The 18,194-nt window shown below is 41.8% G+C and overlaps 1 protein-coding gene across 1 annotated transcript; it reads right to left on the bottom strand.

Annotated features, from left to right (window-relative positions):
- Nucleotides 1-840: 840 nt before the first annotated feature.
- On the bottom strand, nt 841-12,271 carry LOC126564510 (uncharacterized). Its single transcript, XM_050221576.1, has 7 exons — nt 12,136-12,271; nt 8,195-8,988; nt 7,998-8,099; nt 2,494-2,602; nt 2,211-2,387; nt 1,824-1,937; nt 841-1,020 (listed from the first exon to the last, which is right to left on the bottom strand). The coding sequence occupies exons 1-7, from the start codon at nt 12,269-12,271 to the stop codon at nt 896-898; spliced, it is 1,557 nt and encodes a 518-aa protein (XP_050077533.1). The 3' UTR covers nt 841-895.
- Nucleotides 12,272-18,194: the final 5,923 nt, after the last annotated feature.

The following is an 18,194-nucleotide window of genomic DNA, read 5'->3' as shown; positions in this document are numbered from 1 at the left end:
TGAAATAACACAAGTAGCTCAGCTTTCGATTGAACAACTCAAGTTTGGAGCGTTGTGATGCAGAGAACGAAACTCTTTTGTGATTTTTCTGTTAAACTCATGATTTCATGCGAAAGATCCGTGTCACTTGAGAGAAGTGCATTTTTGTTTCCACGTGAATTAATTTAATTTGTTTTTAACAAAAATATTTCACAGTACAGAATACTTTCATTTGCAACTGCCTGAAACGCTCAACGAGTTGTAGTTCCTTCCGATCTTTTTTTTTTTTATAAGAGCAGAAAGTGCCTATCGTTTGATGGTTTAGTCGGTTCGTTCAGCTCGAGTTTGCTCGCTTTATTAACTAACTTTTACAAATACCATACAAAGTTACATCAAACGCTACGTTAAATTTGATTTATGCCATTTCGTTTACCTATATTTACACTGTGTTATTTGTGTTTCGGGTCGTTTTTTGTTTTTGACATTCTCCACTCATCGCACAACTTATTCGCGGCTTTATACGGATGGTTACTCACCTACTTACACCTGAAGAATGTAATGTTGATCGTATTTCTTACACATGCATCGCACTTTGACTCACACGGGAAGTAGTATCCACGTCGAGTAGATCCTTAATTGTCAAACTAAACCCGACTGCATTGCACTAGTTTGTTTTTAAAGTTCATTCGAACTGGTACTGCTGCAGCAGGCAGCAGTTGATTTTTCTATCCTGTCTCGTAGTACACATTACATCAACTGCACTGCAACCGTACATTCCACATCGAAATGTACACGCTTTTATTTTAATCTTATGTGTCTCTGGGTGTACTATGTTTATTTTTGTTTTGTTTTGTGTCACTACCACTCGCCACACCACTATTAGTCCATCGCACCGTGTTCTCGTTGTGCAGTGAACTCAATGCATATTTAAGACGAAATTGATGACCTGATATGTTACAATTGCCAGCGGCAGATGAATATGAGATGCTACCAGGACCGCATTTCCATGATCACCGTGTTGCATGGCTGCCGGGTTTTCGCCTGCAGAGCGGGCCCGTGGAAATAAGGAAAGAGTGAGAAAGAGATCACACGTGAGAAAGCGCGAGAATGAACGGATACGATTGTCACACATTTATCGTTGGTGCTGTATGTTACAGGGTCATAGGGTCACAAAGGATGTAAATGGGAAAAAGAACTGGAAAATGAGGTGGAAAAGGGGACAAAAAGTTACCGATAACAGTGAGAGGATTGCCTTTAATGATGGCTGTGTCTGTTAATCGATATGTTGTACTTTTATGGTTATTTCGTATGATGGAAATAATTTATTTGTCATTTTTTGAATATTGCGTATTTTATAGCTAGGAATCACAACAGCAAACGACTAATATACATCAAAAAATATTTGCGCTTAAATTGTTCAGTTTGTTGAGTTGTAAAATATGCAATTACCATTTTTAAACTGAATTTTTACCAAAAAATCGAGAAGTCTTCTGTTGTCGTACAGAAAACTAAAACACAATGCATACTTTAAGGCGCTCGCGTTCCAACCTAGGCATAATTCATTTGCTCGTGATTTTAAAACATATTATCATAATACTTATTTGCCGTAAAACTAGCTAAAACCGCAATTAATCTCATAAAGTTTTTTTCGCGATAAGGTTTAAAACGTATCATACAAAAATAAGCTTTAAAAAATATATAAAAAGAATTGAAAAATCCATCAAAAGGTTGCGCACATTAATGTTGCATCTCTGGTTTGATAGTTAAATGCACAATTATATATATATAAAAAAAAAAACATTAAACTTTAATGATTTAAAGCCAAACTTTTTAGTGCTACTTACCGTTTAGTATGTGCACCAGCGTCGATGCAGCTACAGCATTGTTTGAAACGCACGAGTAGTTTCCCGAGTTAAGTGTATTCGTGTGTGAAATGACAAGCTCCGAGTACCGATTGTCTGCAGACGAATAGAGGAAGAAAGCGGGAAGTGACAATACACGATGTGTGTTAGCGAAATACGCTGCTTAGAGCAACGTCAACAAAATGTTGAATATGTAAATGATGATGCAATACGGTACAGTTTGGCCATGATTTGCTTGCCGCACCATTACGGAATTCAACCAAAGTAAACAAAATTTCATACAAATTGAATCGACATTCGGGATGCTACATCATCATTCCGTTGATAGGACACGATGTGTGGTGCTTGTGTGAAAAATAAATCACATACCCGCCTCGGTGGATACGTTGACGCCCCGGTGTGCATCGTAGTTGATCATGCGATTGTTGTGATACCAGAATATGTACAACGGTGGCTCATTGCTCTGCACGACGCGACACGTTAGCCGTAGCATCGAGCCCGGCTTTAGATACTTTTCCGACGGTCCAAAAATTTCCGCCTTAGCTTCTGTGAGAATGAAAAGATTCAACAAATGAACCACGCGTTAAGAAGTTATCGATCAAAAAAATTTCGATGTTTATTGGTGAAGGTGAATGAATTTGGAGGTACGTACCGACCACGTCGAGCTTGACGAAGATTGACGTCGGTGGATGTGTCGAAACCTGACATTCGTAGAGACCGGCGTCTCGTAACTGCACGTACTTGATCTGCAGTGGCCATTCCTGAAGAAAAGATTGGAAAAGAAAGTGAAGAATAAATCAATACAGCAGATTTATTAAATGAAAAGAAAATACGTTATTTTAAAGATATAAGGGTGTTTAAACGGTCAATCTAAACTTGAATGAAAAAGATTTCACTTATTGAACGCTGGACGATCCTTATACAACATTCCCAAAGTTTTGTAATTTAGCTCGCATTCAATTCAACATTGAAATAATCAAACTATCTCGGCTAAGTTTACAGCTCAATCCTTCCGCATAGCGATTTACATCGGTGGTGGAAAAATGTTTCATGTGATTGAAATTACCAGCGTATAAATAACCTTTGCTTGCTATTATTGTGGCATCTCATGTTCGGCGCAATGCTTTTCTAGACAGTAAACGACAATAAACATCTCATCCCAGCGTTGGCCGTAGAGTTCGATGCGAGCGCTCAGCATCCTGTCCCTGCTGGTCGCTAAACCATCGCCGACGATCCGATCGATACAAATAGCGCCCACTGATAGAGCATGCCGGTCACGACTTAGCACGCTTAATAGTGGCGGCTTCAAACGTTGACCGATGGGACATTATTTCGCTCCACGCCTTCCACGTGGGACGTGTGGTTTTCTCTATTTTTTTTTGCTTTTTTGTTGCTGCATTGCTTCTACAGAGCCGCTTTGCTCGCCAAGGACAAGCTAGCGGGCAGCAGCAGAAGCGATAAAAGCAAATTTTATTGACCACCGTTACGCTCGCAGGAAACGTTAGAAGGTGAACGAATCCGAGAATTAGTCCAATTGGGTTCGCCCCTGGGTACACGTTCCGTCCCAGTCGTTTAGGGAACTAATGGTTCTGCACGGTACGGGTAGGGGGGGAGGCGCAATGCCAAAATTGACCGCACGGAAGTTTTGCGTGCTTTGGGGGCGTAAAGATAGCGCACACAAAAAAAAGCGTAACGAATTCATCTTCTTTCAATGCTTCCGGTTGCGAGGTTGGAGGGAAAAAACAACATTTCCGACTGCCTTAACCTTGCTCCAAAACGGAGAACGGGAAGCGAAAATCGTACAAAATTCAGAAACATCCTACCTACCTTAGCCAATACCAACAATCAAAAAGTTAGTCCCAATGGCTACCCGCGGTGGCTAAAGCAGTTGACCGTGCTTGAATATAAGGATGCTTTTTGTTTTTTTTTTGGTGTTGCGTTGCTTCGATTTTTTCAAACACGCTAGCCCGGTCGGAATCTGCCTGTCTTTCGTCACGAAACCTTTGGCTCCTCGGTAATTACCAGCCAGGTTCGGGCGACGTGCCAAAAACAAATAGGCTACAAAATGTTTCGCTGTACTTTGCACATCCGTCCCTCATCACACGATACGGAAGCTTAACGGAAGCGTCACATTTCCTAGGGGAGGCTAAATGTTTAAAAATGGAAACACGAAAGTATATGGAGAGCTGGGGAGTGTGGTTTGGGGAACTGTACACGTGTACCGAATTTCTCCGTAAGGAGAGGTTTGTTTATGTACAGTGGTTGATAAATAAAATCTTGCAGACAATGTTTTGAGCTGAATTGGAAGTAATTTCAAATGGAGGCGCATGGTCATTCACGGTATGAATTAGGTTTTCCTATGCTTAAAATTTGTTTTCAATGATTTGAAGAGTATTTATCGATGATCTTTTTTCGTACACTACACAACATTTTATTGATTTTAGTTTTTCAAAGACTTATTCTCATCTCTCTTCGATACTGAACTGTATCCCTTGAAGGAAGCAACAATGTAGCAGGAAGCATTCGCATTCCGAAAATAACTCACGTTATCGTAACTTCCGCTCCAATCATTGAAATTGTTTGGGTATGTTTTGTTTGGTTGGTTGAATTTGGTGAATTCCACAATGCAATCACGCTTGCAAATGGTACCACAAAAGCTTCAATTGCAGAACTGTTTTAGAGCCCGGGGTTTTAAAACGGTTAAACTTGTTGAATTTGTTACGCGTGAAATCGATCCGTTGATGCTTTGCAGGCAGGAAAGTTAATTAGATGAGCAGTGAATAATTGTTTGCCTCGTCAGTTCACTTAAAAGAGCTCCTTCTAGAGCTTCCTTCTCCTTCTATCGGTTGACGGCTTGAGCATTTTTCCTCATTTCTTTTTCTTTGTAGTTACATTTATGGGACCAACAGCATGTCGAATTTAATTGAATGTTTTTCAAGCGAATTAGAACAGTGTAGCTTGTAGCGATTACATTATTTAACTTAATAGCGCTACAAACTTTGTTCCGCTGGCAGCCATCGAAAGCTTCTACGGTTACGCGAAACATTTGGATTGTTGATTTGCGCTGCTTCATCACTCAACAGTCGCTACCTAGAGTTGTTGTGTGTGTGTGTGTCCGTACATGCGAGTGTCTCGTACCGTACTCGACGAGCGGATGGTATAATTAACGAGTACCGAGTCCGACCCGGCACCCTCACATGGAGAAAATTTATTACAACCGATTGACGGTGAATGATGGGCGTACGGTTTCCGCATCGGTACAGCTGCGGTTTCGGCAGCTAATGCATCCGGATGCCCGAATGCATCGTGTACGTCCATCTGACTCTTATGCTGCAGAGAAGTGGCGCAACGATGATGCTGATGATCATGATGATGATGATTGAATTTGCACGCGAAACCGGATGCTTATGGCAAGAAACACTAGGGACCAGTGAATAATGTAACCGAAGTGAAGAAGAATATCATTGAATAGAATGCACAGCGGTATAAGCACGGGTCAAAATTGTAGTCTTTGTTGACATAGTGGATTATTACTAAATAAAGTAGTTTCAAGAAGGCTGCAGATTAAAAAAACAATAATTGAAAACAAAGAAAATTAAGATTTTGTTCTTGTACAGTGTATTGCCCTTTTCAGATTCTTCTTAGTGGCTCAACGACCATCTAGGACACGCCGACTATCGAATGGCTTACTAGACTTGCCGATACCACATAGTTGAATAGTCAGTCTTCACTACGACGGGACGGTCCGGATGAAATTAGAAAACTGTCGCCTACACCTCCATCACTTTTTCAGAATATTCTTGTTTTGAAATTATATTTTTTTAAATTTTCTAAAGTAAAGCAAATCAATCCAGTTTTAATTTAACACTCCAGAAGTAAAAATTTTTAGAAAAATTATTAGAAATAAAATATGAAAAAAATTCAACTCGTTTTCCAGTAAATTGAAAAAATTGAACAGCTGTCCAAAACTTAACATCCCATAGTCATTCCTCCTGTACAGTGCATGCTAGTCAAGGGATAGTCCAAATGGCGCGATATCGATATGTGAGTAAAGCCGCAAACCCAGAACGCTTGTGAGTGCGCTTTTTCCGAAAGCGTGCTGTACACTCGAATATCCCGGCCGTGCTCGTTTACGAGCTACGCTTGCATCGGAAGCAAAACGATTGCGAAACGGTGCTGAAATGTTCAATTGCATCTGTGACGAGCACACTCAACATGCCCGCTAGACAGGATGGGTTGATTGATACGGTACCCCGGGGGTTGTGTGATGAAATCAAATGTATGTGCGTGTATGGGGTGCGAAACTGGCCCAGTGCAAGCGAGCGTCCTCACCAGACCAGTGCACCAAGTCTAATGTTTCGAACGAGTTTAAGACGTAAACCACCTTTGCCGTACCAGCCCGTCTTTTAAATGGATTCTGATGAATTGCTTAAATTTCAACGAAGAGGAATTGGTTTAGCAAAAGCGCGCACACCAGCCCAAAACCGGGTGGTGGACTAAGACTTACGTCCTTTAAAAATGACTTCCCATCTGTTAGACGTCCCCAGCCTGCGCTGTAAGCAAACGTTTTCACATCTTTCATCTGTCTCAAGTCATGAATAATTTAAGCTCACCGTCACTTATCGCCATCAGCGTATTGGCTTGCAGTAAAAGAGAGAGAGAGAGAGAGAGAGAAAGAGCGGCAGAGAAAGCAGCAGAAAAAAGTCATTCCACCAGCTAGCTCAGCGTCTTTTCCACTGAAGAGCACTTAATGCCAGCCAACCAGCCAAGTGTAATAATTTCGTTTGTTGCAAACGCATTCTACCGTAGTTCATTCACACTACGGTTGGTACAGGTTTGCTGATGCGATTGTGGAGAACGATTCTGTGGAGCATGCTTACGCACGCACGAGCAAACGAGATTTATGAGAAAAAAAGCAGATGAAAGTTGTGTCTTATTGTGACATGGATAAAGGCAAGGATAAACCTGTGTTTCAAAACAGTTTGCGCAGTGTAGTATTCTGACACAGCCGAGGAGGAGAATAAAACAACTCATTAGCATCGGTTTGATACAGAAAGCGGTTATTGTACAATTTTGACTTGCCTTTTGAGATTATAACACGTAATTAGTAAGGTAATTTTCAAAAATGCTTTGAATCACATTTTTTAACAGCATAAATTTAGGCGCTTGTTATTTATATTGTTATTTGGTTGTTTGTGATGAAATATTCAGTTCAAAATTGATGAGCCTGTTTTAAGATCTCGTCATCTTTATAATTACTCTCACAAACCTCAGAATATTGTACGCCTAACGTCTAAACGAATTGTAAAACATGTAACACACCTGCAATGCATTTCTCCATTTTTTGACCCGTCTTTTCTCCGCTTTCTTACGATTACTCTATTTTCTGGGTTGTATTTTTACACCAAACATGCATCCAGAAGCAACGCTTATCCCATCCCAAGTATTCCGCCGTGAGAACAGAGTGTATCCGTTTTCGTTCTAGCACGTTCCTGAAGGATGCCTCTTAAAATCCCATCGGCAGTTGGACATAAAACTGGATTTATGCTTTTACAAACAACTACGAGTCCCGCAAGGGGAACCAAAGGAACCGGGTGCAATCACGCCCAGAATGATAGGGTCGAAACCGAAATGGGGTAGTAAAAATTGTTCACGGACACCCGCATCCGGGTGCACTGCTAGTACCTAGACTCGAAGCATCGAACTCCAGGAGCGAGCTGCGGTGCGGGAAATGGGAGATAAGACGTCAGCACGTTCTAAGTTTCGTCATGCCGCATGACGTGTTCACCCAAAGTCACTTTGATGATGAACTTTTTTTTTTGGTGTGTCGTCAGGCTCTGGAAGCGACCGCACTTGTGTCACTTTAGTTGAAGTGTTTTCGCCTTCGTCTTGATGTACTTTTTTCATTTCCTGATGGAATCGTCAGATCAAATGCGGAGCGTTGTTTCGTAAGGTTCTTAGCATGATCAAAGAAATGTTTGAGGTGCGTTGGTACTTGGGTGTTTTTCTCACCCTGCGAGTCGACACGACGAGCGAGTAGTTTAAGCTAACGCTTAGTGAGTATTAAACGTTAGCTTTAAAATTGTTTCATTCGATATTTTTTTGAAATAATTCTGTTGATTTTAACAGTCACTCACTCCAGCAAGCTTCACTTACCTCCGTGTCTTCCGAATGGATGATGTTAAACCGCTCGTCACTGCTGTACGTAGTGACACCGATCGTGAGCAGGTGATAATCTTTCCGCCTGATCCATGACACCTAAGACCACACCACAAGCAACAATGGATAACATCATTAATGAGCCAGCTTCACACTCGGTTCAATTCATCAACCATACGGAAGCTAATACTCACCACACCTTCACCGATGTTACGCACCGCACACGGCAACACCGCTATCGATCCGACCTGGGACGCAATGGTAGTGTGGTTGTCGGTTTCGAAGTACATCTTACTGAAATTACCCTCGGATGTGGTCACCACATCACCACCCTCGAGCCGATTACCACTCGGTTCCACCTCCGACGATGCACCTTTCGCATTGGAAACTTTCCCAGAGCTCACCTTGCTGCTGCTGCCCGAGAATCCGACCGGCACCTTTTGGCCCGGTCCGATCTTACCGACCTCCCCGTGTCCACCGCCTTCGGCGAGTATTAGATTGGCGCTAATGATTTTACTAAAACTACTGCTCGCTCCACTACCGCTCGGTTCCACCGCGTCCACCAGTGTCGGTGCGACGGTTGTGTGTGCGTTGATGCCATTGCTGACGCTGGTGCTAGTGATACTACCTTTACTGCTAATAGCGTTACTACTACTGCTAGCCGGACCACGCTTGCTGGTCGCTAGTCCTCGGCCACCGTCCGGCTGGGACAAGGTCTCTCGGAGTGCACCCGAACCCAGCAGGGGTAGTGTTTTGCCCCGGGAACTGTTTGGACTTTCCTGCACGAGTGCTTCGAAACGGGGCAGTGTTTCGATGGAAGGAACTGTGGCTGCGGTTGTGAAGTAGGATCCAGGGGTGCTAGCGGGACTCGTACTTTCCAGCCAGCTGCTGCTACTGGGGATGGTGTTGGTGGTTGTGGTAGTGCTGCTGGTAGTGGTATCTGTGCTCGTGGTACTGGCTGAGGTACTACTGGGGGAAGTTATTAAACCTGGAAAGGGAAAAATGAAGCGTCATCCAATATCAACACAGCTTGGTAAATAATACTTTTTATAGAAAATCGAAAAAGTCTTTTCCTGGCTTATTCCATTTGTGAAGCCTTTCAATTTTAAACTCTTGACCTGTGTTCCTTGCATTAGCAGCTCGATTCCTAAGAAGTCGGAACATTAATCATCCTCTCCGTCGCTGGAGCAGCTTCGTCCTTCATACCCATGATTGCATATTTTCATTTCAATTAGCTACTTCCTCCTTGCTCGCGTACTGCCTGTCCAACTCACGGAAAAGTTGCGTTAATTGAAATAAATCTTACACTGACGCACCAAACAGTACCAAGAATTCTAGGTAAGCGAGCATTTGCCGGTATAGCCATGTTCCGAAAGTACTAGTAGAATCGAGCAACTGAAGAGTAACAATATCCTCATCGATCATCAAGCATCAAGCTATTAAAGCGTACGAATTGGGTTGTTTTTGTTTGCCTGTTAGCCAGACCTTTACTGTGCCGGCCGGCCGGTGAGTGTAATTTTGTTAAGTAGTTATTTTGTTCGTTTTGGAGGTTGTGCTAAATTTTTCAATTAGGCAAATAATTTTCACGCAAACTTTTAGACGAGAGGGCGGAGGAAAGAGCCCTGAAAATTTTCCACCCGTTATCGTCACTCACTATTGATGATGGAGTGGCAAAAATTTTGAGATATAGCTTCAACTTAGCGCAGTCGTTTTTATTGCTCATCGTAAGATAGATTTAAGCGAACACTTTTTACATGTGTAAAAAACTGATGAAATGATGAAATGTTGGAAAGTTTCAATAGTAGTTACGATTGTTTGTTATCTTTCAATATTTTTTTTTTCCTTCAAAATATGCTTCAATATTTTTTTCATTCTTGGAAAATTATAGTTACTCTTACTGTGAATGTAACTGAGTATCTTCATTCGATTCTCTTTAATTGCAAAAATTATATCAATTTGATTAATAAAATAGCTCAACAACCACTCAAAATTGTGTAACGCTTCATTATCAATTCCTGTAAAAGATACGTTTTACAAAGTAATTTAATAAAACAAGCCTTAAAAAATTCGAAACAAGAGCACGCATCTAGCTTTTTCCAATGTTTGCTATTCATCGGAACTTGGCAGTCGTTGTATGATGGAATTACGAGCCCACTTGCTTCTGGTTCCATCATCTATTGATAGAAACTTTTCAAACAAAGCTGAGCCTGAACCATCCAGCCGGGTTTCCGATTCTGCTGATACGGGATGCGCTCAATCAGGTTCGTACAAATTTTCAATGGAACTCATTCGGATCTCGGCTAACCATCACCACCACCACCCCCAAACCAGGAAGAGAAATGAAATAAAAAAGAATAAAACACAGCAAACTTTCATGTGCCTGTCGGTTGGATTTCGGATGGGGAGCACTTTTTATTGTTTCCCTTTATTTCTACTGTGTTACATTTGGCAACACTTTACCGAACACGAAAGCAGTAAACAAAAAGAGGAAAACTGGTGGTGCGTATGTGTGTGCTATTGGGATGGATTGGATAAGTGGGAAAGCTCTTTTCACTTTCACTCTACCAAGTATCATCCTCGCTAGGATGATCCCGTACAGCTTCATCCTCGATAATCGATGAAATGGAAAATTCAATTTCAGCAAGTACTAGCACGACATGGGCTTGACTGTATTTTTTTTTTGTGCGCACGTCCCACTTATTCCTGTCAGATCTCAAGCGATGATGATTGTCGGGCGTTGTCGGAACTGGCAAGAAATGTCCCCCTAGCACCATTGAAACCTCCGAACGATAGCCCCATGATGGGCGGACCTATTTTGAGTTTCATTTTTGTACTGTGCGGGGATCTCTCGCCTCGTTGGGATGATTTTTGACGACAGAGAAGTATAGGACTTTATTTTATCGTTATCCGGTCCCCTTGGTCTCTTCGTATCGACCGATACGAAACAAATTTTCCACACACGCAGACACAAAACGTTCGCAGTGGAGTTGATTGCATGATACTCGGTTGTCTGTAGATCGCTTTCAGCAGTAGCCTTTAATCCTGTGCCCAAGAAGGCACAGTTTTAGGATTGCCTCGGAAGAGAAAATACCATCAAATAGTGTATCCGGTGTTTGACTGTGGACAACGAGCGATGCGACCGGCGAAATTCTTTCGAAATTCGAAGAATTCCATTTTTTAATCATTGTACCGTTGTAGAAAACTGTCACTGTTGCGCGGAAATAGAGCATTTGAAAGCGGGCCGTCCCTGGACCCAGTACACTTCATCACCAGGCACAGGAGCTGTCATTTCTGATTCCATTGGACAGTGTTGGATGGGATGCTACATCGTCATATCATTGCTGGACAAGCCACGAAAAAACGGGGCGTAAAAAACCCACCGAAGTAAGCGAAGAATCTTCAACAATCACGGACAGTTTGTGTGCACTCTTCATTATTGCTGGCAGTGTGATCAATTGCGTACCACTTTTTGTCTCACTTTTATTTCCAAGATTATCCTGACATAAGCTCTCCTATCCTGGTTCCTTTCAAAGGGAATAACATGTAATAAGGTGAGAGCCTGTGAGATCCAGGAAAAAGACACACACATACACACGCTCACACAGTTTGTCACATTTCGTTGATTGTTTTGATTGCGTTACGTTATTTCTGTCCCATGTTTCATCCGCTTTCATCTACTCGTTTGGTAGATGATTCCATCGCTGGACAGTTTTTATTCAATTCACTTTGTAGGACGACGGTTCAGATTACTGTTAAACCTTCGATGCAAAAAAAAAAAAAAACTATGACGCCGTAGTCGAGTGGAAAATTGATTATATACAGCGTGGAATAAGAAAACCCCTGCTCGATTGGACTTATTGGATCATCTCGAGTGGAAGGATAGACCGTTTCCGATTTTGGTCCTAAGGACAGTCTCTATCGTTCTCTCTTTTCTATCTACTGCACCGTCCAGCACACCCACACGACCTTCGTGAATGAATTTAAAAATGTATATACTGACCCAACAACTCTGACCGTTAAACTTAACGAAGCATCAGCCGCCTTTCCGGCGCACATGATGTCAGAATCAATGCGCGCCACCACCAACAGCACGGAGAAGAATGAAAATAAACAAAGGGAACAATTGGCCACTTACTGCTTCCAACGCTCGTAGACTCTAAAATGATGAAAAGCGTGCACCATTTTGTCAGCTGCGTCAGTCGTCGTCGATCCAGGCTGGTAATCCGTCTGCTACTGCTGCTGCTGCTGTTGCTGCTGTTGCTGCTAGGCATTGGTCCGGTTGGGTGACCGTCGAGTGTGGGTGATCCGAGTGTCGAGTAGGCCTATGAGGATGTAGCTCCGGCTGCCTCTGTTCGGTAGCGTCTTCGTGCTTCACAATATCAACCCGCGAAGGATTTTGAGCTTCTGCGTCTTTGCGTTTTAAGCGATTGCCTGTATCTGTGTCTTTGGGGAGAAACACGAACCACTTTTCGTGTTTGTGCGTGCGTAAAAGATGGTAAAGGAAAACAGGGGAAAGAAGAGCGATAGAAAGGGAAAGATACGGGAGTGTACAGGAAGTCGTCGTCGTCGGCCGACTAGCCGCAGCGTGTCAGTGCTCTCGGACGACCTGAAGTAGTCGTTCTTATCCAGTTCGGTGGATCCATTGTGGAAAAGCGGTTGGAAAATTGTTTTCTTTCCTTAATCGCGATGGTGCAGTTGAGAGGCTCCAGTTATTTTCTCCGCTTTTTTAGCGGGAGGGTTGCTGTATTTTTTAACAATGGTGCACCTGTCTTATTTCACATCTCAAACTCTGCTACATGGCCCAGTTGATTACGTCAGCGTTGTTGCGTTGGTGTGTTCTAACTTTCAATCTATTATTGAAAAAATGTAGAAAAAAACAAAAACTTTTATTAGAAAAACCGCTCAAGCTATGGTCAGATAGCAATAGTAGATATTTAAAAAGAAATCTTTGACTTGTTGACACCGATGTTTGATAAAATGTTGACCTTTAGGGACATTTTTTATTTTTTTAAATATTAAATTAATATTTCTCATTTGAACCGACTGACTAAACGGGGGACTAGTTGTTCAGCCTTGCGCAAAACCGAGCTTTGATATGATTCTTAACATTCTACCTTTATGGAACGAATCGCAAGGTTCGATACTTTCACGAGCTACCATTTCGGGCTAATGAAATTGTTTGGTTTTAAGTTTTTGATTAAGCCAGCTATTTGATGAAAAAGGTCCTAAAGAGTTATTGTGTTCAGCATATTTTGATTCGTTCTTCTATATATTTTCTAGTTGGAGTTTATTTTAAGACCAACTTCAAAATGGTTAAAAAGCCTGTAGGCAAGTACATTGTAACGTTAACGCTAATGCTTTTTGATGAGATTTGTGAAATTTTCAAGCTTTTTGAGAGCCTGGTGCATACACAATCTACCTTCACGAGGCTACGGAGGAAAGGATGAAATAGTAAATTTGAATTTGAATTTGCCAGATCCACCATCTATTTCAACACTTTGAATTTTCCCGTTGCCCGCGGTATTAAATCTAACCTTTTCACAATAATTCCTGTAGTGCTGATTGTCTACTCACAGGCGCAACATTCCAAATTTCATTTTTGCAATTCAGGCGTCGGAATGTAAAGCATTTGAAAGCGCGTTTCATGAAGCGGTAGAATCATATTTTAAGACCCGTTTTTAAGTCTGAGCAAATGCCGCGAGGAACTCTACGATAATGGATGCTTAAGAAGTGTAATCGTGTGGTTTATCTAATGAAAAATTAATCATCAGCTTGTTCAATACACTGATCAAAGGACACAAACTTGCCTACCACAATTTTCGCCAAATCAAGCATTTCCTCGCCGGTTAGCTTTCTTAGTATCTTGTTTGCAGAAGACATTACTCTTCGCTGTTCGGTCCATATTCACCAAAATTACCAGTTTCGTTTCCATACTTTTTTAAACTCACTTGATGCTTGGGTCAAGTGAGTCCGATTTTTTCTATTAATTTCCATCCGGTCCGAAATGTCCGGCGGCGGTTTATCGCACGAATCCGTAATGGAAAGAGAGAAATTCATTTTCTACGATTTTTCGCTTCCACGGACATTGGTATGGGCTTATTGGTGTCCGGTAGGCCGTAGCCACAGCACAGACAAGCGTACCAGTCGTCCGCGGAGTCTATTTTTGGGCCGCGCATCATTCCAAGAAAGCTGAACCGAAAATTCAATGTCGAAACTTGTTACACAAAAGCAAAAGAGACGATTTTCTATGAATTTTAAAGCTACCCATTTGTGCTACATACTCCTTGACTCGGGTGGGACAGGTTGGCAAAGGGAAGCGAAAAAAAGCAAACAAAAACCACCAAAACCCAACCCAAGTCAGCGAGAGTAACACGTGCAACTTTGTCATTCCAAAAAATAAGCATTAGTTTCGACGTTCTCGGTATTGTTGTTACGCCTGTGCCTTGATTTTATGTTGCAACAATGTTTGGTGATTGTTTTTGCTCCTTCCCTAGTGATTGTGTGGTGTTGTGGTCGGGAACACCGATTCGGCGATACGCCAGCTCCGATTTTTGCGTCGCTGTTTGTTTTGGTTCCTTTTTTACATTCCTTGACACTAAAAGCCATCAAACCACACAAAAAATATTATAATCATATCGTTGGGTTTGGATTAAGGATTATGTTATTGGATGAAAAAGCTTCCATCCCGGGACTTTACCGGACCGTCCGTTACGTAGTTCCCTCAAGGGAGGTTTTTGTGTTTGTTTGTATGCCGAGATTTAATGCTGTTCCGTTAAAATGAAAATGAAAATTATAAATATGGTTTTTACGCTCCGTTTCTTTCGCTTTCCCTAATCAACTGCTTTGAGCTTAGTTTTTGCTTAACCCTGATATGCAGTTCCTTTACAATTCGGTTCCGCCAAACATTGTCTACCTGTGGGCGTTTTTATTAATGCTTGCTTTCTGCATAGTCCTGAACAGAGTTCCCCTTCAGAACTGGGGTGACAAAAAATGACACATTTTATGACGCAAAACACGCTGCAAAGCTTCCGAAAGGTCAGAGTGAAGCAGAGGTGACGTATATTAATTGCACCTGTTCTCGGGTTCTCCGCAAAGAATTTGTAGCGTCCCAGGCGCACGTGATAGATGAGCGGCCCAAACCAAGCGTAAAGCGAACCATAAAAACGAACTCTTCAGCGACGTGTCTTGCTGATTATGCTATCTCCCACAACGCAGCACACCACAAGATCGACGCTACGAAACGACAAATCTTTCTAACACACACACACATTCACTTCGAGTTGCGAACTAATTAAGTCATCCATTGTCAAACAACGTCTTGGACAGGGCGTCATTCAGCACCTCTGCCCTTGTTTGGCACACCTTTGTTGCCGGGGTTCTGTTGAAAAATGTCCTCCCCGGTTATGGAACCGATGGGACAGAAGAAAAACTTTTCCACCTTTCTTTGTTTTACTTAGTCCGCCTGTCTCTCCCTCTCTCTCTACTTCCCGGACTGTCTAAACATCAACGTTGTCGTTCGGAAACCGATAAACAAAGCACCGCAACTCGTTTCAGTCTTTCCGGTCGGTGTGTTTGTTCTGGCACGTCGCCGTACCGTTTGCCGAAAATTGCCACTCATTAGTCAAACTCGACAACTTTGATGCGTCGTGCAGGCGTGGAAGTTATCGAAGCAAACGCTCCTACACGTGCAAGCATATTTGCTCTGGGAGGCGGCACATTCCTGTGTGTTTCACGCATTCACTGTTTTTTTCTTGGCCACCTTGGCATTATCTTGTAGTGGTGACATCTCCATAAATCAAATACCTGGCCGAAAAATAATGATCCAATTTCGACGCTTTTCGACGCTGTTACGCAATGCGGATGAACTGGACGAACGGCAAACTGATGAGCAAGCACGCAAGTCGAACATGGTGTTTGAGTGTAGCGGTAGAGATTAAGTGCTGAGTAGCATTTTTTAATGGGTTAGAAAGGTAGTTCATGATGTATCTCTTCTTGAGGATTACGAACAATATTTTAGGAAGCGAAAGAATAGAGTAAGTAGGAAAAGAGATTTATAAAAGTCAACGTAAAGAGTAACGGCACAACGAATAGCTTTTGAGTAATGGGAAATTGCTATTCAAAAACTTAAATCGATTACAGAATAATAACAAAATTGAAATACTTTTAGTCTCCAAGTCTAAGCACATCAACTGATGCTGCATGTGCCTAGGTACTTGGTCCTAATGTCCTTTAGTAGTCATTAGTAGGCTAGGGCTCTGCTATAGAGCCTCTGGATTTACCCAATCTGCCCACCTTCCTACTCTCCATTAACTAGTCGTACGTCGAAAGATTTAACCAAAATTCTCAAGATCAGAGAACAGAAATCTCAGCCTTCGTTTTTCTGAATCTACCAGGATCGATGCTGATAAAATTAAGTTAAATCGGATTAAACAATTTAAGGACTTTACATAACAGTCAAACTCAATCGTTCAAATTAGCTCGATATTATTGTAAAATTGACCTGTTTAATTACAGAACGAGATAGTCGGTGGGTATCAACTAGGACTCCTCAAAAAATAATACAGCTAAAATTGATAGCCAAATTTGATGTTCTCGTTAGACGTTAAGAATCATAAAACCTACATTTTGAACATTTTTTGATCACTTTTGATAAACTTTAACTTTTTTTTTGTACATACAATAGAAACAATAGAATCACAACAATAGAATCACTAGCGAAAAATATGCTTTTCGGCAAATTACAAGCAGCTTAAGAAGACCTAGGTTAAAGTAAAAATATTTTTGATTTATTTTATAAGGCGTCTTTGGCTCCTTGCCCTGCAGCTCTAACAGATCAGATACTATTTATGTAATATTTAGATGTTTAGTATTTTTATGTGAAATGATTTTTTAACAACTGTTCTCAATATGTATTTGTAATGACAATGGGACACCCATAAGATGTTAAGAAACTGATAAATGTAGAGGAAATTTGGTAAAAATCCGACTCCATCGCTTCACATGGTTAGCAAAAATCGGACACTTACTGAATATAGATTTAATAGGATACCAGGTGCCAATTTCCATTCCACTAAGAGCCTCCGAAAAGCTATATCTGTTGATAGCATGGACATCATTGTCCCGAACCATGGGTGTGCATCAAAAGATTGATTAATCGCGATTTTATTAATGCCTTCATACGTTGTTTTTAAAGGTTAGTAGTTATAGCGATTGGGGGAAAAGTTCTAAATAAACGATCTTCTTAGGATGGAATGTGTGTTTTCTGCAAAGTCCAAATTATAGGACGACGAATCTAAAACTTTCATAAAAAAGAGCTGATATAATCTCCGGCCATCTTCATGGCTAAATTAATAAAGAGGAGTTTGGCAAGGAAATCCATGTAGAACCGCATGATCTCAAATCGTAACAAATTTTCATAAACATCATCACTAGTCAACGCTACCCAAAAATCCGGTTTAAGTGAACCTCATGAAAACGGCTCATTACGGTAGCAGCGGAAGGCGCTGTTGGCACACACTTTAGAAAAGGATTCCGCATTAACACGAACCTCTGTAATGTACAGCATATCGCTCTAATGAGCTGTTGTCAGCTGCCTAATTTGCTAATGCCTCCCAGAACCAGAGCAGCGCAATGAAGTGCCGGATGAGCTTGCCCCATTGTCCCGCTGCCCGCCGTGCTTATGAGCCCGAACGACACCTAACAATCTGTAAATGAACTTTTAACGACCGAACATTGGCGCCATCGGTCGGCTGTGTCTGTGAAAAGTCGAAAGGAAACGGCTCATCATCCGGATGGATCCTTCACCAGGTTCCTTTTTCGCAGTCGACTGACGTACCATCCTGTCAGCTTTCACTTTCAATTAGCAGCATTACTCGGGCCGACTTCCGTCGCTCCGGTTCCCTCCGTTGCCTTAAGGCTCGTGTTCTCTTCGTCACCCGGGTGGCTCGATAAGTGTTTTCAGAAAAAAAAGATGTAAAAAAGACAGGAGTGAAAGGAAAGAATGATGGCTATCCTCCAGGGTGCTAGCTAACCATCAAATGGTGCGCGTCAATCGTGAACAATTGGTGCTGTCATCTTTCTTGATTAACTGCTCATTCCTTCGGAAGCCCTTTTTCACAATCTCGAAAGCTTCATCTCGACTGTTGGAGGATCCAGATTTCGCATATCTCCAGCACACCTCTATTAAAATGTTCC

The sequence above is a fragment of the Anopheles maculipalpis genome, chromosome 3RL (assembly GCF_943734695.1).
Source record: "Anopheles maculipalpis chromosome 3RL, idAnoMacuDA_375_x, whole genome shotgun sequence".
In the NCBI taxonomy this organism is placed as follows: domain Eukaryota; kingdom Metazoa; phylum Arthropoda; class Insecta; order Diptera; family Culicidae; genus Anopheles; species Anopheles maculipalpis.
The sequence above is the reverse complement of the archived record's forward strand: the minus strand, read 5'-3'. Positions and strand labels throughout refer to the sequence as shown.

Bases quoted from the DNA above. Each gene is read 5' to 3' on its own strand.
- LOC126564510 (XM_050221576.1), bottom strand. From the start codon at position 12,271: ATGCCTAGCAGCAACAGCAGCAACAGCAGCAGCAGCAGTAGCAGACGG. The intron at 2,603-7,997 runs GTAAGTGAAGCT...TCTTTTCTTCAG, and splicing joins TCCATTCGGAAGACACGGAG to GAATGGCCACTGCAGATCAA. The intron at 1,021-1,823 runs GTAAGTAGCACT...CCCGCTCTGCAG, and splicing joins GCTGGTGCACATACTAAACG to GCGAAAACCCGGCAGCCATG.